The 26248-nt window shown below is 46.5% G+C and overlaps 11 protein-coding genes across 13 annotated transcripts; 7 read left to right on the top strand and 4 right to left on the bottom strand.

Annotated features, from left to right (window-relative positions):
- Positions 1–1260: 1260 nt before the first annotated feature.
- On the top strand, positions 1261–4803 carry BDBG_05348. Of its 2 annotated transcripts, XM_031722104.1 has the most exons (4): positions 1299–1991; positions 2079–2788; positions 2870–4448; positions 4554–4803. In XM_031722104.1, the coding sequence occupies exons 1-3, from the start codon at positions 1862–1864 to the stop codon at positions 3443–3445; spliced, it is 1416 nt and encodes a 471-aa protein (XP_031578910.1). In that variant the 5' UTR covers positions 1299–1861; the 3' UTR covers positions 3446–4448; positions 4554–4803. The 2 variants fall into 2 exon arrangements, with proteins under 2 accessions (XP_031578909.1, XP_031578910.1); XM_031722103.1 differs by having other exon boundaries at positions 1261–1991; positions 2870–4803.
- Positions 4800–7028, bottom strand: BDBG_05347 (assembly factor CBP4). The gene is made up of 4 exons (XM_002624532.2): positions 5900–7028; positions 5741–5813; positions 5428–5539; positions 4800–5206 (listed from the first exon to the last, which is right to left on the bottom strand). Exons 1-4 carry the CDS (start codon positions 5935–5937, stop codon positions 5079–5081), a joined length of 351 nt encoding a protein of 116 aa, XP_002624578.1. The 5' UTR covers positions 5938–7028; the 3' UTR covers positions 4800–5078.
- On the top strand, positions 6408–6725 carry BDBG_05346 (uncharacterized protein; the record flags this gene model as incomplete). Its single annotated transcript, XM_002624531.1, has 1 exon — positions 6408–6725. One exon carries the CDS (start codon positions 6408–6410, stop codon positions 6723–6725), a length of 318 nt encoding a protein of 105 aa, XP_002624577.1.
- Positions 6765–7106, top strand: BDBG_05345 (uncharacterized protein; the record flags this gene model as incomplete). Its single annotated transcript, XM_002624530.1, has 1 exon — positions 6765–7106. One exon carries the CDS (start codon positions 6765–6767, stop codon positions 7104–7106), a length of 342 nt encoding a protein of 113 aa, XP_002624576.1.
- An 899-nt stretch (positions 7107–8005) lies between these two features.
- Positions 8006–12782, top strand: BDBG_05344 (chitin synthase activator). The gene is made up of 4 exons (XM_002624529.2): positions 8006–8983; positions 9047–9599; positions 9661–11826; positions 11943–12782. Exons 2-4 carry the CDS (start codon positions 9155–9157, stop codon positions 12068–12070), a joined length of 2739 nt encoding a protein of 912 aa, XP_002624575.1. The 5' UTR covers positions 8006–8983; positions 9047–9154; the 3' UTR covers positions 12071–12782.
- Positions 12783–12833: 51 nt separating this feature from the next.
- BDBG_05342 lies at positions 12834–15142 on the top strand. 2 transcript variants are annotated; one of them, XM_002624527.2, is made up of 4 exons: positions 12834–13512; positions 13741–13913; positions 14104–14264; positions 14382–15142. In XM_002624527.2, exons 1-4 carry the CDS (start codon positions 13465–13467, stop codon positions 14831–14833), a joined length of 834 nt encoding a protein of 277 aa, XP_002624573.1. In that variant the 5' UTR covers positions 12834–13464; the 3' UTR covers positions 14834–15142. The 2 variants fall into 2 exon arrangements, with proteins under 2 accessions (XP_002624573.1, XP_031578908.1); XM_031722102.1 differs by having other exon boundaries at positions 14104–15142.
- BDBG_05341 (NADH dehydrogenase (ubiquinone) 1 alpha subcomplex 2) lies at positions 15102–15643 on the bottom strand (the record flags this gene model as incomplete). The annotated part of the gene is made up of 4 exons (XM_002624526.2): positions 15102–15160; positions 15228–15260; positions 15348–15454; positions 15558–15643. 4 exons carry the CDS (start codon positions 15641–15643, stop codon positions 15102–15104), a joined length of 285 nt encoding a protein of 94 aa, XP_002624572.1.
- A 272-nt stretch (positions 15644–15915) lies between these two features.
- On the top strand, positions 15916–17482 carry BDBG_05340 (UPF0041 domain-containing protein). Its single transcript, XM_002624525.2, has 4 exons — positions 15916–16332; positions 16433–16448; positions 16586–16722; positions 16873–17482. The coding sequence occupies exons 1-4, from the start codon at positions 16133–16135 to the stop codon at positions 17063–17065; spliced, it is 546 nt and encodes a 181-aa protein (XP_002624571.1). The 5' UTR covers positions 15916–16132; the 3' UTR covers positions 17066–17482.
- Positions 17483–17547: 65 nt separating this feature from the next.
- Positions 17548–19762, top strand: BDBG_05339 (alcohol dehydrogenase). Its single transcript, XM_002624524.2, has 3 exons — positions 17548–18809; positions 19016–19111; positions 19229–19762. The coding sequence occupies exons 1-3, from the start codon at positions 17681–17683 to the stop codon at positions 19315–19317; spliced, it is 1314 nt and encodes a 437-aa protein (XP_002624570.2). The 5' UTR covers positions 17548–17680; the 3' UTR covers positions 19318–19762.
- Positions 19763–20569: 807 nt separating this feature from the next.
- BDBG_17250 (uncharacterized protein) lies at positions 20570–21708 on the bottom strand (the record flags this gene model as incomplete). The annotated part of the gene is made up of 2 exons (XM_031725014.1): positions 20570–20797; positions 21559–21708. 2 exons carry the CDS (start codon positions 21706–21708, stop codon positions 20570–20572), a joined length of 378 nt encoding a protein of 125 aa, XP_031578907.1.
- Positions 21709–22854: 1146 nt separating this feature from the next.
- On the bottom strand, positions 22855–25199 carry BDBG_05338 (malate synthase, glyoxysomal; the record flags this gene model as incomplete). The annotated part of the gene is made up of 6 exons (XM_002624523.2): positions 22855–22903; positions 23081–23310; positions 23473–23826; positions 23918–24118; positions 24225–24649; positions 24839–25199. The coding sequence occupies 6 exons, from the start codon at positions 25197–25199 to the stop codon at positions 22855–22857; spliced, it is 1620 nt and encodes a 539-aa protein (XP_002624569.1).
- Positions 25200–26248: the final 1049 nt, after the last annotated feature.

Raw genomic sequence — 26248 nt, 5'->3', positions numbered from 1 at the left:
AAAAGTGAAAAACATTAGAGAAGAAAAATAAAAGAGAAACTATAAGAATTAGTAATTAAAGTAGATATTTATATATATACAAGATAGAGCTTCAGAGTAAAAGAATAGAAACTCTATAAGTTTCTTAGCTGAGAATTTATAACTGAGAATCAGAGCTTTCAGTAGAAATCTATAAAGTGTAATAAAATAATCTATTAATCAGACATAGTCTGCTATACTAATATAACTATAAATACTCTTATAAAGATATTAACTTTCAAGGTTTATAAAAACACTCTGATTAATATAAGAATTCAAGTACTTACAGTCTGTAAAGCTCTGTAAGTATTTTAATATATATAAGATTTAATCAGACTAATATCTCTATACTAATTTTCTTTAATTTTTTAATTCTTATTTATCTTCTGTGAAATCTTAAATAGAAGATACTACTATTTTATATGTAATATTTCTTCTCTAGTTATAGAACTGCTCTACTGAGTTGTAAATATTTACTTAGTAAAGTAATAATTAAGAAAGATATCAGATTCTCTCTTTATAAACTGATTACTTTTATATAAATAAAGTATTCACTGATTACTCAGTAAATACTTATTAAATATAAAAGACTATAATAGTTAAATTTTAATAATATAATTAACTACTCTATAATATTATCTTTATTAAATTTTATATAAAATTTAATATTTTAAAATACTATTTTTGTAATAACTATATATTATTTATACTTTAAAATTATAATTTAAATAAATTATTATATTAAATTATTTAAATATATTTATATTTAATAAATTGTTTTTTAAAATTTAAAATTTCAAGAATTTTCAATACTTTATTTGTAATTTATAAAAATAATTATAATAAAAAAATATAAAATTCTTAAAAATTAAAATATAAAATTCTTATATAAAATAATTTAATATTTATTAAATTATAATATATTTATATAAGAATTATTATTTTTAATAATATATCATATATATATATTATTTTCCTGTATTTTATTTTATAATTAAATTTATATTTTGATCAATTTTAATTATATTGTAATAATTTTGAATTATATTATACTATAAGTCTTGATATTTATAGATTACAAATTAAAAAATTAACATAATGAATATTTATTGAGATATTAACATTTAAAGTTGATTATAATTCTAAACCTAATCGGACCCACAGGTATTACCTGTCCGGTAACTTACGGGAAATAGGCTCGACACGCGGCCAGCCAGGGGCAACATCGACGTAACCGCCCGCCAAATACCAAGAAAGTGTCTCAGCCCAGCTTCTGACCACAACAACTGACGCCGCCTAACTTTCTATCTCCATCTCCGGCATTACATATCTCCTCTGTCTCTCGACCGACCACCATCTGTCCGCCAGCTTCCCTACCCTACCAGCACACCCCCGTCTCCCGTCCGTTTCTCATCTATCAGCTTCACTCGTTTCATTCATGTTCCCTTGCTGCCTGGATAACTATATTGCTGGTTGGTAACACATGGTTTTGTCCTATCATCGTCACTCAGAAACTCCTCCATCAGACTCCCCTCCCCTCCTTTTCCTCGCCTCTCCTGTCCTTGAGCCCGCAGAATTGTTCAACAACGGATCTAGAAGCCTCTTTTGCGCCTCCTGTTACCGACCTTTGCATCTTCGTGTTTGGCACACTGAACTCGAGTCCAACAGCGGAACACGGCTGAAAACTCCATCTACTCTTAGAACCTCAATAACCCTTTCGCAGATGTCCACCTGAACATCACTTTCAAGCGCTACACCCGCCCTCGTCTGCTCCCTGGACGACCGGCACCTCTGATATCATCTCAGACCTTCGTTCCGCGTTAAATTCTTCGTCGTTTTAACGATGAAACTTTTTCCGTCCGTGTCGTCGGCTTTGGCAAGTCAATCATGCACGACCTTCCTATTATTTACATTGCTAGGGGCCCAGGTGGCTCAGGCTCAGACACCAATTCCTTTGGACATTAAAGACCCAGGTATGATATAAATTTCTTATTTTCCGTCTTTTTTGTTCTTCTGTTGTATATCGGTTTCATGGACCTAATACTTCTTTCTGCTCTCAGCTTCGATCAAGAATGCGGCGAAAACGGTTGCAGAGAAAATGGTTTCCTATTACACTGGTTGGAGACCAGGAGACGTGCCTGGTAATTTGCCCGACCCATACTACTGGTGGCAGGCCGGCGCCATGTTCGGCGGCTTGGTTGATTACTGGTACTATACCGACGACGACCAGTTCAACGATATTACAATGCAGGCAATACTTCATCAAGTTGGGAGAAATAAAGACTTCCAGCCTGCTAACCAGTCCCAGACCTCGGGAAACGACGATCAGGGGTTTTGGGGCATAACTGCTATGGGTGCCGCGGAGGCGAAATTTCCGAATCCCCCCCCCGACCAACCGCAATGGCTTGCTTTGGCTCAAGCAGTTTTCCATACACAAGCAGAGCGGTGGCACAATGAGACCTGTAATGGCGGCCTGAAGTGGTCCATTAACACCTGGGGAACTGGCTGGCATTACAAAAATACCATTTCAAATGGATGCTTCTTCAATCTTGCTGCTCGACTTGCGCGGTACACAGGGAATGAGACGTACTTCAGGTGGGCAGAATCATCCTGGAATTGGGTGAGTGGCGTTGGACTCATTAGCCCAAAGTACGAATACTTCGATGGCGTAGACGATGATAACAATGTAAACTGCACCAAACGCAATCCCATCCCTTGGACTTACAACGCCGGTGTCTACATGTCCGGAATTGCCGCTATGTACAACATGGTGAGTAGCCATTCCCTCTGTTCTATTCTGTAGTCACCGCGCTCCCAGCATAAATATTAATTTTTTGCTCGCTCGACATAGACAACCGGCGAGGAACAGACGGCCTGGAAAGAGCGCCTTGAAGGAACTATCAAGCAAACAGAAACTACTTTCTTCCCGGAACGCAAGGGTCGAATCATGACTGAAGTCGTCTGCGAGGACGCTCGGGAAGATAAGTTGTGTGATACCGACCAGCGGTCGTTCAGAGCTTACCTTTCCCGCTGGATGGGTCAGACCATCAAGCTTGCCCCATTCTCAAAACCCCTGATCGCGCCAATGCTGGAGCGGTCCGCTGAAGCTGCCGCGAAGCAGTGCAGCGGGCCTGACCATATGTGTGGCTTGCGCTGGTCGCGGCTCGCCGAGTGGGATGGTTTAAACGGCGTGGGCGAACAAATGTCAGCGCTGGAGGTTATCCAAAATAACTTGTATGATCTTGTTTCCGGCCCCGCGGACGAGAACACCGGTATCAGCAAGGGTGACCCCAATGCGGGAAGACGTGATCATGATGTACCCATTGAATTCTCTGAAATTACAACTGGCGATAAAGTTGGTGCTGGCTTTGTGACGTCGATAATCTTGTTGGGCATTCTTGGCGGTGCGTGGTGGTTGATTGCCTAAACCAGGACGGAAATAGTTGGGCGTATGGCGGAATCAGCGGCGTGTTAATTGAATATTGAAGGATCAAGCAAAGGTAGAGAGAGAAATCCAGAAGCTTCGCTCAAGACTCCTTAGTATTTTCTGTCGCTTCTTGCCACCGCAACGCCATTCCTATTTCTGATAGCGACATCTCTTCCTTTCCGGGTGAGAAGGTGGACGAAGACGAGTTACCCCAATGAAGCAGTCACTTTTTCTCCATCTTCCTCTATTGTTGTCATGTTGGAATTGACCTTTCAACGTTGCGTTTTCTCCCCCCCCCCCTCCCTTTTCTTTTTTTTTTCGTTTTTTATATATTTTATTTTTTACTCTCTTGCGAATCGAGTGGGAACTGGGCGTCATATCAGGGTATTTTTCTTATCGATTTCTCTTTTTTCCAATTGCTTAACTTCACACACAACCTCTATTCATTTATTTATCTATTATTCTATATTTATTTTTATATCCCTGCGTCATATGTCGTTTTTCACCATCTAATCCCACTTCCCATTCCTCGCAAATGTCCTCGTCACTTGATTCCCTTCTTGTCCTTGCATTCCTTTTCTTTTTTTTTCTCTACCCTCACCCCCTCTTCCTTTTCTCCTTTCTCTGTAACTTATCCTGGTTTGGGCCCACATGGGTTATTTTGTAACGCTACCCGTCGCATTTTCATACAAGATTTTCTATCTTCTTTTTTTTTTTTTTTTTTTTTTTTAAATCCAAAATTCCCCTTTTAACAAAACTCCTCCTTACTATTATTTCATGAAGCCCTTTCTTTCTTTCTCTTCAGTGTCTTGGCCAACTGCCAAGTTTAAAACCAAGCACTCACCCGGCGAGCTTATGTATCAAGTGCTAGTGCTATCTAATCTAGCATGTTGTATAGGTTTACTGTGACCACATTGAATATCACGTATGTGCAGTTTGCATAGCTGAGAAAACGGGGAGATGATGTTTAATTGTTTAATTGTTTCTTTTTTTGTTGTCCTTGGTTAGCTACTCCTTCCTCTCGCGTTCCATTTGAGTTCGTATGTGTAATATTTTCTGCTCGCTTAAGTACATTTACGTACATGGTTAACTAAACGTTCACATACAGGAAATACGCCTAGGGAAGTCTAATGGGCTGGGGATGGAGATCGAGAGAGATGATAAGATAATGAAAATCTTCCTTGGATTGATGTAATATGGGCTTTGGTGCTGGTCTATGAAGGAGTACATATCAAAGAATCTGTTGTAGTTGTATAAATTCGATGGAAATTTTGTATACATATATATTTACATGATAAAATTGCCGTTCTTTCATTTCCAATTGGGACAAAAAGGAAAAAAAAAAAAAAAAAAAAAAACTCCATAACTCCTTTAAGTAGTTTTTCCCACGCGATGCAAAACTCTCCCATCTCATCAAGAACGGGGTCTGGTGATGATGAAGAAAGGAGTCCCTTTCTTGCCTGGTGAACCAGGCTCAATTGTTGTGCCAATAATTAGGTGGTGTGAGGTGGTGATATGATACACGATGGACAACGTCAACAGTCCACAAAACTCAAAAAAAAAGCGGACGTAAATCGTTTTTGAGGCGTCCGGGGGAAGAAGGGAGGCGGAGTAAATAATAAAACGAGCCCAGCTACGATCCTTCGGCAAGTTCCTTTCTGATCTGGGCCTTTTGCCTTTCCGCTTCTTCCTGTTCCTCCTTTCGTCGCATGTCCAGTTGTCTCCGGCTCGTGGCTTCGTTTTCCTTCATGGCGTGCCAGACTATGCGTATCGTAAAGATGGGAGGTTAATTTTTTTTTTTTTTTTTTTTTTTTTTTTGAAAGTTGTATTAATTGGGGGGAGGGAGGAGGTTTGATTTGGAAGCAAGATTGAAACGCAGTGAAAGGAAGGGAAGGGGGAAGGTTGTGGTTTATTGGTGTTAGAAAATACAAATGAGTAAAGAAAACAAGAAGCGAAGCACCCGAGGGCACCCCCCCACGTACTGGATTTATGAGACTTCGCATGCGTCTTTAACTGCGTCACAAAGGTGTCGAAGTCCTTCTGTCTCTGCTCACGCGTTTCAAGGTTCCGTTTTTGGAGTTCCGGGCTGAATTTCTGTATTTATCGGGCGGGTTTCCTGTCAGCTTTTTGCATTCATTCATTCATTCATTCATTCCAGCTCGAATTTGCGCGCATGGAAAAAAACAAAAACTCCTACTCTCCTCCGTCATAGACATGCGCGGAGCGTATGCGACTTGTTCCTTGTTCTTCAGATGCGGACGTGATAGGGTGTGGATAGTGGATATATTGGCGTACCTGGAACAGCTCCTCCTCTGTTGGCCGCACGTACTCGACGAGGAGAGGCCCGCCAATGCAGAGCAGCGCTCCTCTGTTATTGTAATAGATATTTGTCAATCTCAATCCAGATACGTGGGGGAAACTAACGATATGTTGTGTAAGGGAGCGAAGACTTACGCGCCCACCATTTTCACCGTAGTAACCAGTCGAGGCATATTTTCCCCGCCCGTCTGTTTCCTATTTGCGACTGAAGCGGGATTCGGGGACGGAAGAGCGATCGAGAGGGAAGGATATGCGGGATGGCCAGGCGAAGGGGGAATGGGGAAGGGGGGTGGCTCCAGTTATTCCGGATTGCGGGAACTGTGCTCTTGGAGAGTGAATGGTAATGCGACTTGTGTGCTGGTTGGTGCGCAGCGAGCGATGATAGCCTGTTTGTGATCAGATATTGGATCCTTTCTCGAATTCGGAGCTTGTTTTGCGGAGTTGAGAGGGGTGTGGCTGAGTCACTAGCCATCCATCAGCCACTTGGGCGGGTATGTGGCGGTGCATGCTCCCTTAGTCAAAAGGGAGCGGCGGACATCAGCGGCTTGTTTTGATAGCTTACTCATATTATTTTACATAGGATGGGAATCTAGGATACGGCTAGTTCGTATTGCGCTTGTCATTGTCTGTATCTTCTACAATTATGAAGGGCTTCCTGATCCCGACACGGCCTATCAATTACGGACTCTGTGGAGCCAGAGAAAACAGCCAAATCCGTTGGCAAATACTGCCGATCAAACATGTCCTGTTGATGAAATCCCAGGGCCAACGAGAGATGGAGCTTCTGCGGGGGTACAGTGTTGGTTTGCGACCAGTTTTGCCAAAACTTCATGACAGATTGGCAGTGATTAAGGGGAAGAGGGGACAGGATCCTGCAATGCTTGCGCAGAAGCCGTCCAAAAACAGAGATATCAGCTGCGCAGGACAGAAGGTCGTTGCGCGGAAGAGGCGGAGGTGTTAGCTTTTTGTACCCTCTGGGTTGTTTGGAATTGAAGTCAACATGGATACCGTCGAGTCTGCGGATATTTCGCGCTGGTTGGCTGCGAAATCACACATCAGACCAGCGAACCAAGCACGAAGGGGCGGTGATGTATCTCCTCATTCGCCCTTGTTCTCTGGTTCAAACGCAAAAGCTGTGATGGAGGCAACAGCAGAAACTGCTCCTGCGTCAACCAGCAGCCATTCATTCATCCGCTCCCTTAATCTGGACAGGTTGTGCGGTGAACGAAACAGCAAGGAACAGGCGCTAAAATCTCAAATGATAAATAACAACGGAGACGAACCTTACACAGGTAGGATCATGAGGTTTCCTGCAAACCGAAATCGCGACGTCATGGACTAGCCAAGCTGTGTTGGAATTTGACGCCGATCCTTAATCATGGAGCTTCCATCCATGCCATTCGTCGGGACATGGTGTTTCACAATCCTGAATTGGGTGCGAAAATCTTCAGCCTGCCTGACACAACGGTGAAACGACCTGGGATAATAGCCAAACAAGAAATCGGATAGTTATCCCCTTTCCGATATCGAACTTCTTACTTCTTCTTTTACGCCCGCAGTTTGGATCATTCCTGAACACGCATTGGCGCCCGATACATTCTTCTATTGAAGATCATCCACTGCACTGCGGGATGGGCGGAGAATATTTCCTTCCAGGGAGATTTAGAAATTCTGGGAGAGCTCTTTTCTCTATGCCCTTATTAACAGCTATTATAGCTCTGTGTGGTGATACTGTTTTGAATTGACAGCGATCTATACGGAGTAAACATATCAGGGCGATGGCGTTGGGTGAAATGCGGGAAAGGGATTCGAAGAAGAGACTGAAGCAGAATTCTGTCTTATCACTATTTCAATATCCATGTCGTTCGACATACTTAGATACTTATTAGCCCCCGAGCGGGTACTCTAGATAAAACCTCCATACGCTAAGGACAGAAGAGAAATGTGCCTTGTCATCGAGATCGCCGCCTGGTGCGGACAAACCCCTCTGGTCATCCCGACGACGAGGCAGGGCCACGTCCCGCTCCACAAAGTTGATATACTTCGGCTCATTTTCCAATTTTTTATTTTTTTATTTTAGGTTTCTTTTTTCGTGTTTCTATGAGTTATATGTGGCTGATTCCAGAGTAGTTAACTGCTTCGTGGTGCATGTTGTGGGTGTTTGAAGATGGATGAAAAAATGAAGATTGGGCGGGCGTTGGGTGGTTGATTACGTTACCGAGTAATAATAATAATAATATCCCACCCCAGCATCCCACATCAGCACTTGCGGCAAGCTCGAGAGTCGGGAACAGGAACAAAAGTCTATTTCCCAACCAACTACATTCTGGAGGACTTTCTTTCTTCCCCTACTTGCTGAACAGTGAGCAGAACTCATGTCGTTATATAATTACAACGGAATAGCTATTTGAAAGATGAGACGAGTATAATTGAGTATTGCGTAATACGGATACCGTGGATAACGACCTAGGCACTCCCTACCCACAGATCGCGGCCAATCCGCCCTTGCCCGCCCTAATAACGGGCGCCGACTGTTTTTTTGGCTCCGTCTCCAGCGTGTCACAGTGGGTAATGGGTAAGTTAATACCGCGGTCACGTTTTCTGCAGGGGCATCGAGCCTCATCTTGTTTTTCTCCGCTCTCGTCTGCGATGTTTCTTCTGCTGCTCTGTCGCCTCCATAGGATAGGCACTCTCTTGCGCGCTTTTATTTACTCGTCAGGCGCTGGCATGGTTGCACCAGAGCAGAGCAAACGTTTGTCAATTGTGATTGGCTGCCCCTTTGGCTGCGTTACGGCCAGTCCCTCCCCCTCCCCTCTCGTGCTACCGGGAGCATAGGGGCATGTGAGACGTCGCAACACCAGCTCAACAACTTGTCATTCGTTTCTCTCTCCTGATACTAGATAAAGCGGGCTATCTGCTGGCCACTGCTTTTGTATCAGTATCATCAACGTTGATTTTGCTGGTGGGAACACTCTTTTCGTGGTCGCATTTCGACGTCCTCCGGCGCGCAGCCATCTATCTCTACCTGAATACACCCAGTCTGTAAATTCTGGAATAGATCTGAGTCATTTACGATTCAAGGGACACTTGTCGATAGTTTCCTCTACACTTGGATACACCCTTATACTTCGAACTGGTGAACGTACTTCACGCTTCAAGGGTTTGCCCTGCTGTTACTACATTCCTTTTGCGGTACCGATTTGAACCAGAGCTCCCCTTGTTAGTATATATATTTTATATTAAGAAAAAGTAAATGCTTCATTGCTAATTTTAGTTTGCTAGGTTATATATTTGTCGCAGCCTTTTATTTCTCCTAAGCTTTCGACATCTACGAAACCAGAGCGCGAAGGCCTTGTTTGGATAGTGCACCTTCCTTTCGTATAACCTATCATGGCATACCCGCAGAGGGGAGGCCCTCCTCCACGACAGTACAACGACAGACCACACCCCCCACCCCAGAATTATGGCTATCAAGGGCGGGGACGGGGTGGCTATGGGCCTGGGCCTGGGCCTGGGCCTCGAAATCCGAACTACGATGACCGTGGACAATACTACGATGATCGCCGGGGATATGGAGGAGGAGGTGGTGGTGGAGGTGGAGGAGGTGGTGGTAGTGGTGGTGGACAACGGGGTCGTGGAAATTATGGCCAGTATGGTCCTCCGAACCGAGGGCGCGGAGGTCCACCACCAGACCGGTATGGATATGGCGAGCGTCGCCCTATGAACGGGCCACCACCACCAGGACCACCGCCTGGACCATCACCTGGACCACTTCCACCTAATTTTGATAAATCATTCCCTCGACCTCCACCGCTCCAGCAGAGGCCAAGACATCGTAAGTTGAAACGCAATGATGCCTGCTCGTGGCCTCCTCCAGTACTGACAGATTTGCGCAGCTAACGATGCGCCACCGTTGTCGCCTACACATCAGGGAGAATCCTCGTCTGATAATCCGTTTCCTACTTTCCCAGCAAGGAGGCGGGGGAATTCAAACGAATTCGACAGGCGAATGGCTAACTTGGACATAAATGACCCGTCTATGGGACCCCCTGAACCAAGACCGCATACCTCAAACTCTAGCCGCCCTCCTCGACAAAGACAGCAGGAACTGCCACCATGGGGTGGGGCACCTGGCGGCAGAAACATGGCACACCCATCGGGCGTTGAACCTCCGATGGGACCAAAGAGGAGTGCGACGATGCCGCTTAGCCAAGGTTCGACTGGCCCGCAGTATCCAGGGCAGCAGACATGGCAGGAACCACCTATGCCACCTCTAGGCACGGCTGGCGGTTCGAACCCCAACATCGTGTCTTATTCGGAGGGCGACGTAACGGACAATGGAAGAGACCTGCCAGATGACTTCCTCGATGCCTACCTAGGACCCCATGATACAGGAGAGTCGGATATGCCGAATTTCAGCGCAATGGCGGATGTTGCTGATGACAATATTGTGCCTGTTGATACACCACGGGGTAATGGGTTGTCGACTCCTAATACTGGAAATGGTTACACTGCTTATCGCCCTGGAGCACCCGCTTCAAGCAACAACGCACATTCGCCAGCAAATCAATTTGAGAATGCGGGGTTCCAGTTTGACCTTCCTCCCTCTCCCGGTGCAGCATACGACCACCGTCAGGGAGTAGATGACTATGGCCCACCCTCGACTAGTGCTTGTCCCCAACGCCAACCAACTGGAGGTATGCCAGCTGGACCTGCATATCATGGAGATCCCGGAGGTGGGATGGGTGGATATGGCGCCAGACCACCACCCAAGCAATACAGCCCTCCAGGCCAAGGCGCGCCTATGCACTATCATGAAGACCAAGGCGGGTACCACAATCAGTCCGGTGGTTTTTCACCTATAGATAACCCGTCTCAAAATCTGGATGCGCTTCCTCGTCACCCGGTTCCGTTCCGCCCCGGTCTAGATAAGGGGGGGAAACCACCCCCAATCAGGCAGTACGATAACCCTCCCCCCATGCCACCACAAGGCCAACCGGGCCACGGACACCCGCCCCCACCCCCGGCGGCGCATGACAGACCGGCCTCGGCAACCCTAACCCACGAGGAACTCAATCGTATTCAACACGCTGCCAAGAGTAATCCATCAGATCACAAAGCTCAACTTTTCCTTGCTAAAAAGCTGGTTGAAGCTTCTATGGTCCTGATAGATGACAACGGAAGGGCTGATTTAAAAACTAGAAACAAGAACCGCGAAAGGTATATTTTTGACGCCCACAAAATAGTCAAGAAACTAGTGAGCGCAGGGTACCCGCCTGCGATGTTTTATCTGGCAGATTGTTACGGCGAAGGCCAACTCGGTCTGGAGGTTGATCCAAAAGAAGCGTTCTCCTTGTACCAATCTGGTGCGAAGGCCGGACATTCAGAATCCGCTTACAGACTGGCCGTCTGTTGTGAGATGGGCTATGAAGGTGGTGGAGGCACCAAGCGGGATCCAATGAAGGCTGTGCAATGGTATAGGCGCGCTGCCGCACTGGGGGATACCCCTGCAATGTATAAGATGGGTATGATCCTCTTGAAGGGTCTGTTAGGACAACAAAGAAACCCTCGAGAGGGGGTATCCTGGCTGAAACGAGCCAGTGAACGCGCGGACGAGAGTAATCCCCATGCGCTCCACGAGCTAGCATTGCTATATGAGAACCCCAATGGAATCGACGCTGTCATCCAGGATGAAGCGTATTCCCGAGAACTCTTGGAACAAGCCGCGGAGCTTGGGTATAAGTTTTCACAATACCGTCTCGGTATTGCCTATGAGCATGGCCTGCTGGGATGTCCCGTCGATCCCCGCGTGAGTATCATGTGGTACTCGCAAGCAGCTGCGCAAGGCGAGCACCAGGCTGAGCTGTCACTCTCTGGCTGGTATCTTACTGGGGCAGAGGGAATTTTGCAACAGAGCGACACGGAGGCATATTTATGGGCACGTAAGGCAGCCATGGCGGGGTTGGCGAAGGCCGAGTATGCGATGGGTTATTATACCGAAGTTGGGATTGGAGTTCCAGCCAATTTGGAAGATGCCAAGAGGTGGTACTGGAAAGCGTCTGGTGAGTTTTGGTTTCTCCCTCTTGCAATGGATTCCTTTTCGTCTTTCGTGGTTTGGCAATTCCTATCTACTCATCCAGGCCTCATATTCTGACAACTTCCTTTCTTTTCTTGCTAGCACAAAACCATATGAAAGCCCGCGAGCGTCTAGAGGATCTGAAGCGTGGTGGCGCCAAAATGCAGAAAACGCGAGTTTCGCGGTCCGCCGTCAACAATCAGAACCAAGGCGACTGTGTCGTCATGTAAAACATGCATGAAGCAGCTAGCCAGCTATCTTCCGTCCTATCGAGCATGGTCGGTGTTCCTTGAAGCTATTTTTGTTTCTACGAAGCCATTCGGGCAATGAAGTTTGTACTTCAAGCTTCTAGATATCTTTTTTCTTTCTTGATTTTTATTCCCCCTTCTTCTCCCTATTTTCTCTATTCTTCGCCTTTTATTTTTTTATTTTTTATTATTTTTTGTTTTTAAAAACGCCCTATCAGAACTACGTACATACTAATGATACCATTATATTTCTTCTTGCATCTATTCTTATGTTTTACTTCTCAAGCTTCACTTCACACGTTTACCTTACTTTTCTTGTGTCTTTTTTCTTTCTTTCTGTTTCATATTCCTTTACTCATTATTGGGACCAATCCACCCCCCATGCATGCTTCATGGAATTTAAAGACTGGATATTGAATTTTGGAACTTGTCAATTAGGGATATGAAATACGGGGCTGTGTGCCCTGGAGCCTATACGCTCGGGCTCGGGACAAGCCCTATAATAGGGGGGAGGCAGTTGTAACGGTAGGCCCTAGGGCGCAAGCAAGCCACCACTATAAGGATGGGTATTTGCGTTTACGGACGAGATTGTGATATAACGGTACACCGGGACGCATTAAGGCTTTCTTTTATTCATGATAGCCAAATAAATCGACGTGTGGAATTTTGTCTATGGGAATATGTAGAAATAAAGTTTTTTTTTTTTTTTTTTTTTTTTTTTTTTTTTTTTTTTTTTTGCAGACATTTTTCTTTTCCTTTCCCTTCCAACCAGATGATATATTCAAGATGTTCGAGCCCGACTCCCTCACTTCGGTTAGAGGAGAATAATGGTGTTGGCCCCAGCACGGAATTAATGGCGGTGTTACACTATTAATAATGTTGGAGAAGATGGTTGGTTATATTTAAGAAGGAATCTAGCAGCTACGTGGTCTTTGTTTATAGGATTCAGCGAACGCCCTTGAATCACTTTGGGGTGGCGGGCGACAGCAGTCAGGCCTCTAGGAGATCCCATCGGGGATCCAACACCCCCCCCCGGCCCAACCTTGGAACTATACCTGCCATAGAAAGAGAGAATAAAATTAGAATAGAGATATAGGTATTGGTATTCTATGCATAGCGCATGCCCAACATCGAACCTCCCGCTCTATCCCTCTTCAGCGTTGTCCTCCTTCTCGGACTCCTGATATCATAAGTTACATCGCCCTGTCTCCCTCATTTCTTACCGCTCCGACGGCACCCTGTGGACGAGGTGGGGGGACCCCGTGGCACATTTTGATACCCCCTCGCTTCTACGGGGGGTAAAGAGCTCTTTTGCGATAGCAGAAAGCAAGAAGATTGGAGTGGATAGAGAGAGGAGCCGTGCTGTTGAGGTCACAATGTCGCCGTTAGAGAGGACGCCGGTTTATTTCCTGAGTCATGGAGGGGTGCGTTAATTCATTTATTTATGTGTTTATTTATTCCATACTTTTGTTTTGTCTGGGTTTTTGCTGCTTGCATTGCATTCAACGTCCATTTTTACCAAATCTACACTTACTTGAATCTCCACCGGGGATGTATAACCTTCATGGCCCCCTCTCCCTATATTTTGAAGAATTTATTATCTATTAACTACTGCACCTTCCATGCCTAACATTTCTCTACCTCACAACTAGCCAAACATCATGTACGACCATGATCATCCAGCCCATCGCAAGCTGCAGGAAATCGGGCGGGAAATCACTAGCAAGGTGAAGCCTCTTGCCGTGGTCGTTTTTTCCGCCCACTGGCAAGCGTTAAGAGATACAGTCGAGGTGAACAATGCTGAGATCACTGAGCTGATATATGAGTATGTTGCACTTTCTTACTTCACTTTGCCAGTCCCCTTTTCGTCGTCCTGGGAGGTTTCCTATGCCAGTTGCAGCGGGCGAAAATTGGGCGGATATTTCACTTGCTCATTGATGAGGAAAACAGGATCAATGAGCAGGAAGAAACATAGACACGGCATGTTCTGAGCTAACCCGGAAGATTATATGTAGCTTCTATGGATTCCCCAGCCATTATTATGAAGAGAAATTCCCCAACGTGGGGAGTAGGGAGATCGCGCAGAAAGTGATAGACGCAATTCGGGGAGCAGGGATGAAAGCGGAGGGAGTGAAGAGAGGACTGGATCATGGTGTTTGGGCTAGTTTTAAATGCGGTATGTCCTCAATAGTCAACCCCCTTTCCAGCCACGGTTTAGGGTATTGTACGGAGTACTACCTTGGTGAAAAATTGAGCACTAAAACAATGAAAATATTGATCCATTTTTTTTTAGCATTCAACACTGACCAAAACCCCCTGAACGTTCCCATCGTCCAAGTCTCCCTTTTCAAAACCGAAGACCCCATCCAGCACTACCGCCTGGGCCAAGCCGTCGCCAAACTCCGCGAGGAGAACATCCAGATCATCGTCTCTGGAATGGCAGTGCACAACCTGCGAGACCTCCGGTTAACGTACGGAGATTCTAAGCCAATGCCGTACACGACTAGTTTTGACGAAGCGCTCAAGGACGCTGTCACCACGCCACCGGCGCAGAGGGAGAAGGCATTGGTTGATCTGTTGAAGCGCGCGGATGCGCGGCAGGCCCACCCCACGTTTGACCATTTGTTGCCCATCCATGTGGGAGCGGGAGCTGCGGGGGAAGATGTTGGGAAGCGGCTGTGGACTCTGGAGGAGGGCAGCATGAGTTGGGCGCAGTTTAGGTTTGGGGAGGTTGGCGCGGACTGAAAGAGATTTGGATTTTTGGATGATGTATTCTTATTCTAGCTTTTCCTTCATCTTTTGTTTTCTTTGTGGAGTGGGACGGGGGAGGTATCTTTCCCCTTCCACCCCCAACTGGTCTCGGTTTCTCAGTGCGTATAGCATGCTTTTTGAATGTTGGATAATAAAGGCATCGTATCTTTCTTGGATGTGGAAGGAGCCATTGTTCTATTTTGAGTCGTGTATATATATGTACAGAAACAGCGGAAAAGGAAGATAAATCATGGCGCGCGGACTATATTGAGTCCTTCACCAAAGCTGTAACTTTCTCCTCAATCTCCTTATCTGTCAAGCCTAAATGTTTGCCAGAGTCAGTTCTGTCCACAGTCAAACTTGTGGTGGTGATGAAATTTATCCATACCTAAGAGGGGTTCTTGCTTCTCCTTCCCCAATTCTGCGAAAAACGACAAAGAGTTAACATATATTGCGAATAGAACAAAGAACAACGTATAAACCCCCTCATAGCCCCGTACACACATACCATATCTCGCAAACACCCTTGGTTCAGTATCAAATGCCTCCCGCATCATGACGGGTACGTGTGGGTTGTTTTTCTTCATGGTTGGGTATGCGCGCTTCAGGAACGCTCTATATCCACACATCCAATCCCAAAACAGTCAGTCAAAAATCTATGGAACAGAACACCGTGGGCAATACTATATTCGAGAGACTGGAGACACCAGTTTCATACCTGGTCGCATCGCTGTGAGGAGATGAGTTGCAGAAGAGGAACCGCAGCTCCTTCAAGCTCTTGTTGAAGGCGTATCTCGCAGACATCGCGGGCGGGTCCGAGTCGGGGGTAGTGTCAGAAGGATGAAGGCTGATTCCCACACACGTCCTTATAGGAGGTTAACGGCAGGCTTTAGAGCTCAATTGAGCTGTTTCTTGGACAGGTTTCAAGGGCGATCTGAGTTCCGGAAGTTGTTTGATGACCATCAGAAGCTCTCAATTGTGATCATGCAACTATATTACATAAGCAGATAGACCACGTGACTAGGGGCGAACATCGGAGCGCCGAGACCAAGATATTGCTCGCATTTGAACTATGACTGCGCGCGTCGATGTCGAGATAGAATATCTGAGCAACAGACCAGAGAAAGGAGATCTATTTCCTTGGTGTAGTTACTTTTATTACATTGCTTCTCGGGCTTTTCTCTCCTCTCTCTTACATTCCTTCCTTGGACTATTTTGTAACCAACGCTTTTTCGCTCCCTCCGTTTCCCACCCCCCTACATAACATTTTACAGACAAACATCTCCGCCCGTCATGTCTACCTCAAGAGTTGGCCTGCGCTTCTTCCAGAACTACAGATCTGCTTTCCAGAACCTATCAAGTCCCCTCCGCAGACATGGATTGAGATCTCGGCGATTCCAAAGCACTGAAGCCGGCTCGTCCACTGCTCCCCAACAGAGCTTCCTGCAGCGGTCATGGAACAGTCCCATCGGCCTCAAGACGGTGCATTTCTGGTATGATATCAAATCTCAACGGTTCACTACCCGTTTTTACATTTCAATTAGGGATGAAAACTGCCGCTAACCTGGGTCGCTTTTCCCGTGAATGTTGCAGGGCCCCGATCATGAAGGTGTGATATCATACACATTTATTCCCCTCCGATTTTTCGCAAAGCGCGGTTGCCCGCACGATATAACTACACGGGATATCGTTATGGGACATCACTACAGTGTCGAAGAGCCAGCGGCATGCTGATTACATTTGCAGTGGATCCTCGTTCTAGCCGGCCTCTCTGATCTCACACGACCCGCCGACAAGCTCTCTCTAACTCAGAACGGTGCCTTGATGGCCACCGGCGCAATCTGGACGCGATGGTGTTTCGTCATTAAACCAAAAAATATCCTGTACGTCGTACCATGCCACATTGTCGATTGAATATTGTTGTTCCCAAAATTGGCGCGCGACGCTTAGTCGCTTCTATATGTTTTTCTTGTGTGATTGTCGTGAGCCACTTTTATCAATTGATGGTCAAAGTTCCTAACATCAACCCCCAGTCTCGCCGCGGTTAACTTCTTCGTTGGATGCGTGGGATTCACGCAAGTTACTCGTATCTTCCTGCATAGACGAGCTGTCGATGGGTCGGCTAAAGAGGCACTGAAGGACATGACCCACGAAGCTACCGATCCCGTCAAGGCCGCCGTGATCAAAGTTGAGCATAAGGCGGAGGAATTGATTAAGAAACATTAAATACTAGAGAGGCAAAATATGACGCTAGGGCTTTTCTCTTTAGCGGGGAGGAAGGGAAATGTGTGGGGGCTGATGGGATAAATCTAATTCTTCTTATATATAGTTGGACCAGAGGCTATATACATTTGGGAGGATGATTCAGAACTTTGTTTCTGGCTTCTTGGGCATGCAATAAATAATACCTAGTCAGTGAACCTTTTGCATAAAGTATAAAGTATGTAGATTGGGATATTTAGCTACCATACGTAGCTTCTCCGCATGCACCGAACAGCTAGCTACATTCAATTATTCCCCACAACTTTGCCCCCAATTACGTAGAAATGATTTGTCGGGTTGTGGGCATCCGTCATAGATGTCAAGCGAATGCTTCAGTCTTCCCGTAAATCATGCCACACGGCTTGGACGGGACCTAGGAACGGGGTTGATTGGATAAGAAACCTTCTGTCGTCATTGACCTCTAGTTATCTGGATCATTGCCATCATCTAAACCTAATTTCCCGTAGCCCCGCGACGACATTTTAAATATGATGGGTCCGTTTCAGTCCGCAGGTTTATATTTGGAGTCATGGTATCTTAGTAAATAGTTGAGCCTCAAGTGTATATATGTAAGTGGCTATGTGCTGCCAATCCTACGCATCCCTGGGGACGAAAGCGTCATTGACGACACTGGCTGCAAGACTTGGAACTAGAAGCTATACGACATCCTCACGTCTCTTGAACTGCGGAGCCTTGTATAACAAATACCAGCTTCCCTTCCGCCCCTCCCTCCTCCCAGCGCCAGTTCAAAAATATACACCTGCAGCCTCCTCCTCCTCCTCCTCCTCCTCCTTCTCTACCCCCTTCCCCCTTTTCCAGCAAGCAACGTTTACAACCACTCGCCCCGCCAGCATGAAAGCCCTCGTCTACAAAAGCGCCGGCGTCGTCGGCATCGAAGAGCGTCCCAACCCAACGATCCAAAGCCCCACAGACGCCATCGTGAAACTCACCCACACCACCATCTGCGGCACAGACCTGCACATCATCAAGGGGGACGTACCAACCGCCCAGCCCGGCCGCGTGCTGGGCCATGAAGGCGTCGGCGTGGTTCAGGAAGTCGGCTCGAGCGTCCAGGGCTTCGTGCGCGGAGACGCCGTGCTCATCTCGTGCATTACGGCGTGCGGTGCGTGCCCGGCGTGCCGCAAGGGGATGTCGTCGCACTGCGTGTCGGGCGGGTGGATTCTAGGCAATAAGATCGACGGCACGCAGGCGGAGTACGTGCGCATCCCGCATGCGGCGTCTTCGCTGCACAAGCTCCCCAAGACGGTTGACCTGCAGGCTGCGGTCATGCTGTCCGATGCGCTGCCGACAGCCATGGAGTGTGGGACGCTGAATGGCAAAGTTCAGCCGGGAAGCACGGTCGCTGTTATCGGGGCCGGAGCGGTGGGCATGTCCGTGATGATGACGGCGATGCTGTATTCACCGGCGCTGCTTGTGATGGTGGATGTGGATGATGGGAGATTGGCGATGGCGAAGAATCTCGGGGCACACGAGACGGTTAATAGTAAGGATTCCAAGCAGGCTGTGGACAGCTTGTTGAAGATGACCGATGGGCAGGGGTTTGATGCCGTCATTGAGGCTGTGGGTATCCCTCACACTTTCCACCTGTGTCAGGAACTTGTTGCGCCTGGGGGTGTTATTGCAAATGTGGGCGTGCATGGGACGAAGGTTGAATTGTCTTTGGATAAGCTATGGGATCGGAATATCTGTAAGTATACCACATGTACGTGGTTGCGTGTTGCGTGTTGCGTGTTGCGTGCCATGTGCCATATGCTCCTCGTTCGCGGAGAACATGGACATCCCCCAATATGCGCGCTGGCGATTTGGGGGCTACAGCACAACTACCAGCATCCAAGACTTGAAGCCCTAGTAAGAAGAACATCTGCTGAGCCATATCCCGTTTAAATCCAACAGGTATCACCACACGGCTTGTGGACGCGGTCACGACTCCAATGCTACTGAAGCTTTTCCAAGCCGGCAGACTGGATACCTCCAAGCTCACAACGCACCGTAAGTGGCGGCCACAATCCTATATATTTCCTTCTTGAGTCGAGTTCCCCACATTGCGTACTGCCTATAATAATAATAAGGGACTTTCATACTGAAAATATTACCTACTTCACACAGGCTTCTCGTTCAAGGAATGCGAAGAGGCATACAAAGTCTTTGGCGCTGCGGCACAACACAACGCTCTGAAGGTGTTGCTAAGTATGTGAGAAGAAAAAGAGGAGAAGAGGAAAAAATAAACAAATCGAGGAGGAAGAAGGGCTTTCTTTGGGCAATTTCACTCTTCTGCGTCTTGAGATTTGAGTGTTGAAAACATCATATGCATTGTAAAATATTTTCCAAATGGTTCAGAGGCAGGTCGGATATCATGATTTGTATGTGGTTGTGGTGATTTGACAACTTGGGGCATTTTCTTTCATATTCATGTCATGTCATGGAGTAAGATGTCGTCTGCAGCGCTCAATAACAATGGAGCGATGTAGTGTGGTGCTCTACATGTGCTTTAAGGTCTGCTTGGAGAAGTATATAGTGTATCTAGATTTTTCTTTGCTAGTTAGTGTCAAAATTCGCTGCTCGTAGCCCGATCACCTGACCTTGGCCAGGAGGAAGAAGCCGTAGATTCTTTATTATCACTGATATTTAAATATAGCATCTATTATTTATAAACAGTAGTTATACATTGAGAGTCAGATCAGCTCTGCTTGGAGATGCTGAATGACGTTGAAAGCCTCAAGCAGCACGCTTCTTTGAATCACAATATATATATATATCTTCGATGGCTGCTCTTCTGAGTTAAGACAGGTTGAAGCAGGGGCAGGCGTGGTTGTAGTAGAGAGAGAGGAAAAGGAGTTCTATGTGGCTTAGAATGAGTTGCGAGATATGTTGTGTCCTATCTTGGCTGTCTTCCATATCATCCATATCATACATATCATGTCATGGGATGAATTTCGAGTGTTTTTTGCGAGCGAAAGTTCCAGAGCTATCTATCCTATCTATCTGTCTTGGTCTCCCTCGCCCACTACCAATTGAATCCCCAACCGTCTGCACTAACAGGGACGCTCGTGGTCTGGGGAAACTGTTGGACCTTCATCCTCCATGCTGGCCATAAGCGTATCAAAAAAGTATGTGTGCGCCCGCTCGATGTCTTCCCAGCGATCCACAGAAATCCAGCCGTCACTCTCCACCCGCAGCGTCTCGACCATATCCTGCTTGAAATTCCAGCATCTTCTCATAAATCTCCAGCTGTTCTTCGTAAACTGCGTGCTCCTCGGGGGTTGGGGCGGGACGTCTGGAACCCCAAGTTTCCCCCTACCCCTCCCGTAACCGCATTAGCTCGGTTGTAAATGGCACAAAGCCATCCCTCCACGTCCGGTGGCGATAGATCAGCGGGCCGGAAAAGTCTTTCGTCAATCTTCCTGGCTGCACCTTGTAGTCAGCGGAGCTAGCATGGCCCGCCCTAGCTCAGACGCTTGGTGGCAGAGACTTGTTTCGGCGTTTTCTGATGGCCCCGCTGGGGGGGATGCTTGCAAAGTCAGGGACGTCGTAAGCGTACTCGAATGCCGGTTCGACGCTGGTGGACTGCCAGTCTATGAAGCCAGTGATGGCTGTGGGGTTGTCCTTGGAGACAAAGATGTTCCTCTTGTGTAGGTCTGGGTGGAAGAGGGTGGGCGTAGAAGTTGGACTGGATCGCTGGGTGTTTTATAAGGCTAGGGAAAAGAGCTTGCCCAACTTTTAGCAGATTTAAGTGCTTGTCCACGGAACCTTGGTATGACGCGCGCTACTAACGAAGGAGGGGATGTTCCCGTGGAGGCAGTCTTGCAAGGCCAGCATCGATCAGAGCAGAAGAGTATGAGGAGAGATCACGCCCTAGGGAAATCAGTTAAATAAGAATGATACTGGTAAGAGGAGTAAAGGCTATCTAAATATCTTCTTACATGGCCCTCTGTTTGGTTGTTTGTATGTATAATATCTCGGTTCCCCAACATCGCAGTCCCAAAAACGTACTTCTGCAGTGTGGGCCAACACAGAATGTAGAATCATTCTCAAGCTTCTGCTTCGAACCAGCATTGACAAATGCCGTGTCCGCAAAATAGAGACTGCCATAGTGTTGGGGGTCCCGGGTTGATCGGCCCTTCTACCAGCAGTGCGCTGGTGGTGACTGAGCTCTTTTGCCCCAGTAGCCTACACATAGGCAGGAAAATTGGACTTGGATATTGGTGCAATGCTTGTGCAGATTGCACCAATTGTCTTTACTTTCTTGTCTGGTGGCAGCTCATCCCATTACGTCCTGCAATGCAACTCTGCCCGCATGGTCCATAATAATTAATGTATGAGGTATGAGAAGCCAACGGGGTTAGTAGGGTCATCGCTCTAGTCTAGAAGAGCTAGAATTGGTATTTTGGTGTGGCGTTGCACTGTAGACACAAGTTAACATCCAGCTCTGAACACACCTTACTATGTACATGTACATGTACATCTCTTATTCTTACAGTAAATAAGTAACTAATCGTTGCAACTTCTGAGCTAGTCACATATGTTGCTAGTCCAGCAACGGACATGGGAAGCTTCGCAACGACCCGTCTCCCGCTGATGGTTTCCATAATGAATGCTTTACTAACCCCCCCCCCCCCCAACCTTCTCGTAGCTTTCAATGGAAGTGGCAGAAGGGCACAGAGAAAGTACCCTCGCACACAGGCGATCAAAGTTGAATTTGATGTAGCGCGCATCACGCTACGGCTTGTCAAGGTGCAGCCATCGACCGGAAGTGTAGGTAAACAATGCTTCGATGGTTAGTAGAAGATCCCAATGAGCATACATACTATGGCTGAGTAAAAACTCACACTCGCGTCCCGACATAGGTTCAAGTTCCTTTGAGAGAGGCGTACTCGGTACTCTGATGAAGTCCGCGTGTTGGCAGAAGCGCTGAGCAGAACACTGCCCGTGCTAGTAAATAATGGGCGTGGAGTTCCGGCCAGGTTGAGGGGAATGCCAGACTAGATAGACTGTGCAAACGAGCAGACAATAAAGGAGCGATATTTCGAAACCATTGGTGGTGACTGCAATCGCAATCCCACCACTCTCGCCATCACTAAATATGCCAAATTCCTTGGTGTTCGTCGAAGCGCCGGCCGACACATTGAGGGTTCAGGTCAGCCTTGGCCTACTAATGCAGGTAGCTAGGGAGGCAGCTAGATCTATCTATAGAGTACAGACGTGATATAAATTCATTTCATGGAAAGAGTAAATATAGTGGCAAGAAACTAACTAGCTGTAATCAATCTCTGTGAATTGTGTTCAGGTTACCCTCAAAACCAATAAAAAGAAAAAAAATAGTAGGAAATAAGAACATTTGGTTGGGAATAAATATACATATATAGGAAATAATTATAATTTGTCCTTCCCCTTCTTGTTCTCCGGTTCCGGATTCGTTTTTTGACATTTTTTTGTTTTTTTTTTTACTTCGTATTTTTATTTAATTTCACTTTTCCTTGAAAAATAACAACCCAACGAACAAGGTCGCCCTCTCCTCCCCTCCCAACCCATCAAGCGGCTTCATCCATCTTTCTTTCGGCAGGTTGGGGGGCCCGGCTTTTGCTGTTATTTTATTTTTTTATTTTTTTATATTTTTATATATATATATATATATATATATATTTTTTTTTTGGTATATTTACTACTTCCATCAAGCATATTGTATTGGCTGTACACTGTCGTTGCGTCATCGGAGGCGGAAAGCGTTAAATCTTTTACAACTTGGCAGCGCTACCGGGGGCGGAGATCTCGTTGTAAAGGAGCCTGCAAGAGTTAAGGCGTTAGAAATAAATGGGGAAACAAAAGAGAGAAGAGAAAAGAAAAGAATGTCTCCGGGGTGAGGTGAGATGAGATGGGGGGGAAAGAAGAAAAAAAAAAGAAAAGAAAAGAAAAGAAAAAGAAAAAAAAGAAAGAAAGAAAGGGGGGAGAAGGAGGTCGTACGATGTCAAGAAATCAGCATAATCCTCGCCGGTAACCTGGCCGGCAAAGTAGCGGGCAGCAAGCTGGTACTTGTTGCCCTTGGGGCCCTTGTTGGCGAGCTCGTCGGTCTGCTCTTGCAGCAGCTTGAGGGCATAACCCTTGTCGACGCGCTTGCCCTCGGCCGTGGTGACGTTGTGCTTGACCCATTGCCAGAGCTGGCTGCGACTCACTTCGGCGGTTGCGGCGTCTTCCTGTTATTGTTGAAAAGGGGGATTGTTAGTTTCTTTTTTTTTTCTTTTTTTTCTTTTTTTTTTTTTTTTTTTGAAGCTGGGTTATTTCTGCCTGGGGCAACAATGGGATAGGAAACGGGAGTGTGTTTGTTTCAATCGTGTTTGCGCTGGTAGGGGACGAACCATAAGGTAATTGATGGGGATGCATCCAACTCCACGGAGCCAGCCCTCCATGTACGACAGGCCAATGTTCAGGTTCTTGCGGATGCCCTCTTCGGTGATTTTGCCGGGGACATTGGTGTTCAGGAGGTCATTCGCGGTGATGTGCACATCTTCCCTGCGAACGAACAGCTGGTTCGGGGTGGGCATGTATTGGTCGAAGATATCTGTGGCAAGCTTGGCCAATGCGGGATGGGCGACCCAGGTACCGTCGTGGCCGGCGCGCACCTCACGGAGCTTATCAGCACGCACGCTGGCCATGGCGGCGTCGTTGGCCTTCGGGTTGTCTTTAATGGGGATTTGAGCGGCCATTCCACCCTATATTTTGGTAGTTAGTGAGTGGGTATTCTAGAGAAAGGAGTAAAGGGGGGGGAGGAGGGGGAGGAGGGGATTTTCAGATATTGCTTACCATGGCGTGAACGCCTCGTCGGTGGCAGGTCTTGATGAGGAGTTTGACGTAGGCATCCATGAAAGGAACAGTCATGGTGACATCTGAGCGATCTGGGAGGACGAAATTGGGGTTCTGTCTGAATTTCTTGATGAAGGAGAAGATGTAGTCCCATCTGCCGCAGTTCAAGCCAGAGCTGTGTTCTCTGAGCTCGTAAATGATCTGATTTGGTTTCGAGGTCCCGTTAGAAAAAAGAAAAAACTTCTCGCACAGGACGTTGTATTACCCGATTGGGAAAAAAAAGAAAGAGTAGCAGGCATCAACTCACCTCGTCCATCTCAAAAGCAGCAGAGATAGTCTCAATCAAAACAGTGGCCCGGATGGTGCCGCGAGGCATGCCAATGTAATCCTGCGCCAGATTGAAAGCGTCATTCCACAGACGGGCTTCAAGGTGAGATTCCATCTTGGGGAGATAGAAGTAAGGGCCAGTGCCCCGGCTGACCAGCTCTTTGGCATTGTGGAAGAAATAGAGACCGAAATCGAAAAGACTGGCGGACATGGGAGCACCATCAACCGTCATATGCTTCTCCTCAAGGTGCCAGCCTCGGGCGCGGGCAATGAGGGTTGGGAGTTTCCTGTCGGTGCGCAGCTTGTAATCCTTTCCACCTTGTTTGAAATCAACCTGTCTGCGGATGGCATCGTACAGGTTAACCTGGCCATTGACCATGTTCTCCCAGGTGGGAGCACTTGAGTCTGCGAAATTGAATCTTATGTTAGCTGGATTCCAGTTCTTGTTCTTTATCCCGCCGATTTCAGACAACCGCCAGCAATATCAAAACTGCATCCACCTTCTGCGCTTCCTCCAAGCCCGAGGCCAAAAACCAACGTTTACTTCCACAAAAGCAAGAACATGTACAAAAGATATAAATAAAAACCACTCACCCTCGAAATCAGCCATATAAGTATACACATCAGAGTTCAACGCATTCACGACCATTTTCCGGTCAGTTGGGCCTGTGATTTCCACACGGCGGTCAACAAGACCTGGAGCGGGAGGGGCTCCCTTCCAGGCATCATTTTCACGGATATGTTTGGTCTCTGGGAGGAAATCTAGGAGGGTGCCGCGGTCAATCTCAGCTTGACGGTCGATGCGTCGCTGGAGGAGGGCTTTTCTGGTGGGATTGAAAGTGCGGTGCAGGAGGGCGAGGAACGCAGTGGCGTCCTTGGTGAGGATCTTGCGGGTTTGGTCGTTCAGAGGGCCGAGGATGGCCACGTCCTTGAGGAGGGTGTCGACAGTTGCCATTGTGAGTTGATTGTATAGCTAATAATAATAATAGCTGTATGTATGTGTGTATGTGTATGTAGATAGATCTCTGTATTGTATAGGAGAGGAGAGTGATAACCTCTTCCTTCCGACAAAGATTGTATTGAGCAAGAAGTAGACAAGCACGATAATAATTTATAGCTATCAAGTCATCTAGGTTTTTTATTATTATAAAATGGGGAAAGAAAAGGTATTTATTTTATTTATAATGAGTAACTCAACAGAACAACAGAACAAAACAGAGCAAGAAAGCGTCAACTTCGGGATAACGTCAGAGCTTTTCTTTTGCCGCGGCACATGCAATAATAATATAAAAAACAGGAGGCGAAAGCAGAGCAAGCAAGGTGGAAAGCGGGCCAGACCACAGTCTGTTTAACCCCGAATTAATTAATTAATTAATCTGTGATCCCTATTCTAGTTATTCGGTCGAGAGAGTAATAATAAGAGAGCTATGATTGTCTTAAATATTTATTATTATGATTATTCTGTTTCTTAAATGGATGAGCGGGAAGTTTCTCACAGGCAAAAAAGTTACTGAGGCCAAACACTGCTTAAATAGTTACTTCTACTGCCTTTCTCGGCCGACTTACTGATGTAGTTAACTACTTTATATATTATTTCCATATTTCCATATATCCCCTGCTGTACTTGTCAGTGATTCTGCTCTGTATGGTATGTAAACGTACTTGGACCTTCAAAGTAATATTATTACTTATTATTACTTTTACTGGTGCTTGGTCCCCCGCACTCTGCTCCGGTATTCCCCGGGCTGCGGGTTATGTATAACTTACAACAACATTTTGCAGCTTGCTTCAAACGCCAAATGCATTATTATTATTATTATTTATTGCGGTCGAACTGGCGGCAACAGATGCGAGGGCAAATTAATTATGCAATTGATATGAATATATGTTTTCTTTCCCCCATACAGACAGAGCTTCCAGCCAAAAAATCTGCTCAGATGTTTGAACTAGTAAACTCTCATGTTAGAACTTGTAGTCTGTCTGCAACCATAACTACCATTGCAA

The sequence above is a fragment of the Blastomyces gilchristii genome (assembly GCF_000003855.2).
Source record: "Blastomyces gilchristii SLH14081 genomic scaffold supercont1.10, whole genome shotgun sequence".
Taxonomy (NCBI): Eukaryota; Fungi; Ascomycota; class Eurotiomycetes; order Onygenales; family Ajellomycetaceae; genus Blastomyces; species Blastomyces gilchristii.
Note: the sequence above shows the minus strand (reverse complement) of the source record. Positions and strands in the feature narration are given on the sequence as shown.

What these genes read in the sequence shown, in the direction of transcription:
- BDBG_05348 (XM_031722103.1), top strand. Translation starts at nt 1,862, where the DNA reads ATGAAACTTTTTCCGTCCGTGTCGTCGGCTTTGGCAAGTCAATCATGC. An exon ending in TTTGGACATTAAAGACCCAG is followed by an intron (nt 1,992 to 2,078) that starts GTATGATATAAA and finishes TTCTGCTCTCAG; the next exon opens with CTTCGATCAAGAATGCGGCG. An exon ending in TTGCCGCTATGTACAACATG is followed by an intron (nt 2,789 to 2,869) that starts GTGAGTAGCCAT and finishes CGCTCGACATAG; the next exon opens with ACAACCGGCGAGGAACAGAC.
- BDBG_05347 (XM_002624532.2), bottom strand. Translation starts at nt 5,937, where the DNA reads ATGCCTCGACTGGTTACTACGGTGAAAATGGTGGGCGC. An exon ending in ACGGTGAAAATGGTGGGCGC is followed by an intron (nt 5,814 to 5,899) that starts GTAAGTCTTCGC and finishes TTACAATAACAG; the next exon opens with AGGAGCGCTGCTCTGCATTG. An exon ending in CAGAGGAGGAGCTGTTCCAG is followed by an intron (nt 5,540 to 5,740) that starts GTACGCCAATAT and finishes CGATAAATACAG; the next exon opens with AAATTCAGCCCGGAACTCCA.
- BDBG_05344 (XM_002624529.2), top strand. Translation starts at nt 9,155, where the DNA reads ATGGCATACCCGCAGAGGGGAGGCCCTCCTCCACGACAGTACAACGAC. An exon ending in CCAGCAGAGGCCAAGACATC is followed by an intron (nt 9,600 to 9,660) that starts GTAAGTTGAAAC and finishes AGATTTGCGCAG; the next exon opens with CTAACGATGCGCCACCGTTG. An exon ending in GTGGTACTGGAAAGCGTCTG is followed by an intron (nt 11,827 to 11,942) that starts GTGAGTTTTGGT and finishes TTTTCTTGCTAG; the next exon opens with CACAAAACCATATGAAAGCC.
- BDBG_05342 (XM_031722102.1), top strand. Translation starts at nt 13,465, where the DNA reads ATGTCGCCGTTAGAGAGGACGCCGGTTTATTTCCTGAGTCATGGAGGG. An exon ending in ATTTCCTGAGTCATGGAGGG is followed by an intron (nt 13,513 to 13,740) that starts GTGCGTTAATTC and finishes CCTCACAACTAG; the next exon opens with CCAAACATCATGTACGACCA. An exon ending in ATCACTGAGCTGATATATGA is followed by an intron (nt 13,914 to 14,103) that starts GTATGTTGCACT and finishes GATTATATGTAG; the next exon opens with CTTCTATGGATTCCCCAGCC.
- BDBG_05339 (XM_002624524.2), top strand. Translation starts at nt 17,681, where the DNA reads ATGTGCTGCCAATCCTACGCATCCCTGGGGACGAAAGCGTCATTGACG. An exon ending in GCTATGGGATCGGAATATCT is followed by an intron (nt 18,810 to 19,015) that starts GTAAGTATACCA and finishes TAAATCCAACAG; the next exon opens with GTATCACCACACGGCTTGTG. An exon ending in CTCCAAGCTCACAACGCACC is followed by an intron (nt 19,112 to 19,228) that starts GTAAGTGGCGGC and finishes TACTTCACACAG; the next exon opens with GCTTCTCGTTCAAGGAATGC.
- BDBG_05340 (XM_002624525.2), top strand. Translation starts at nt 16,133, where the DNA reads ATGTCTACCTCAAGAGTTGGCCTGCGCTTCTTCCAGAACTACAGATCT. An exon ending in ATTAAACCAAAAAATATCCT is followed by an intron (nt 16,723 to 16,872) that starts GTACGTCGTACC and finishes ATCAACCCCCAG; the next exon opens with TCTCGCCGCGGTTAACTTCT.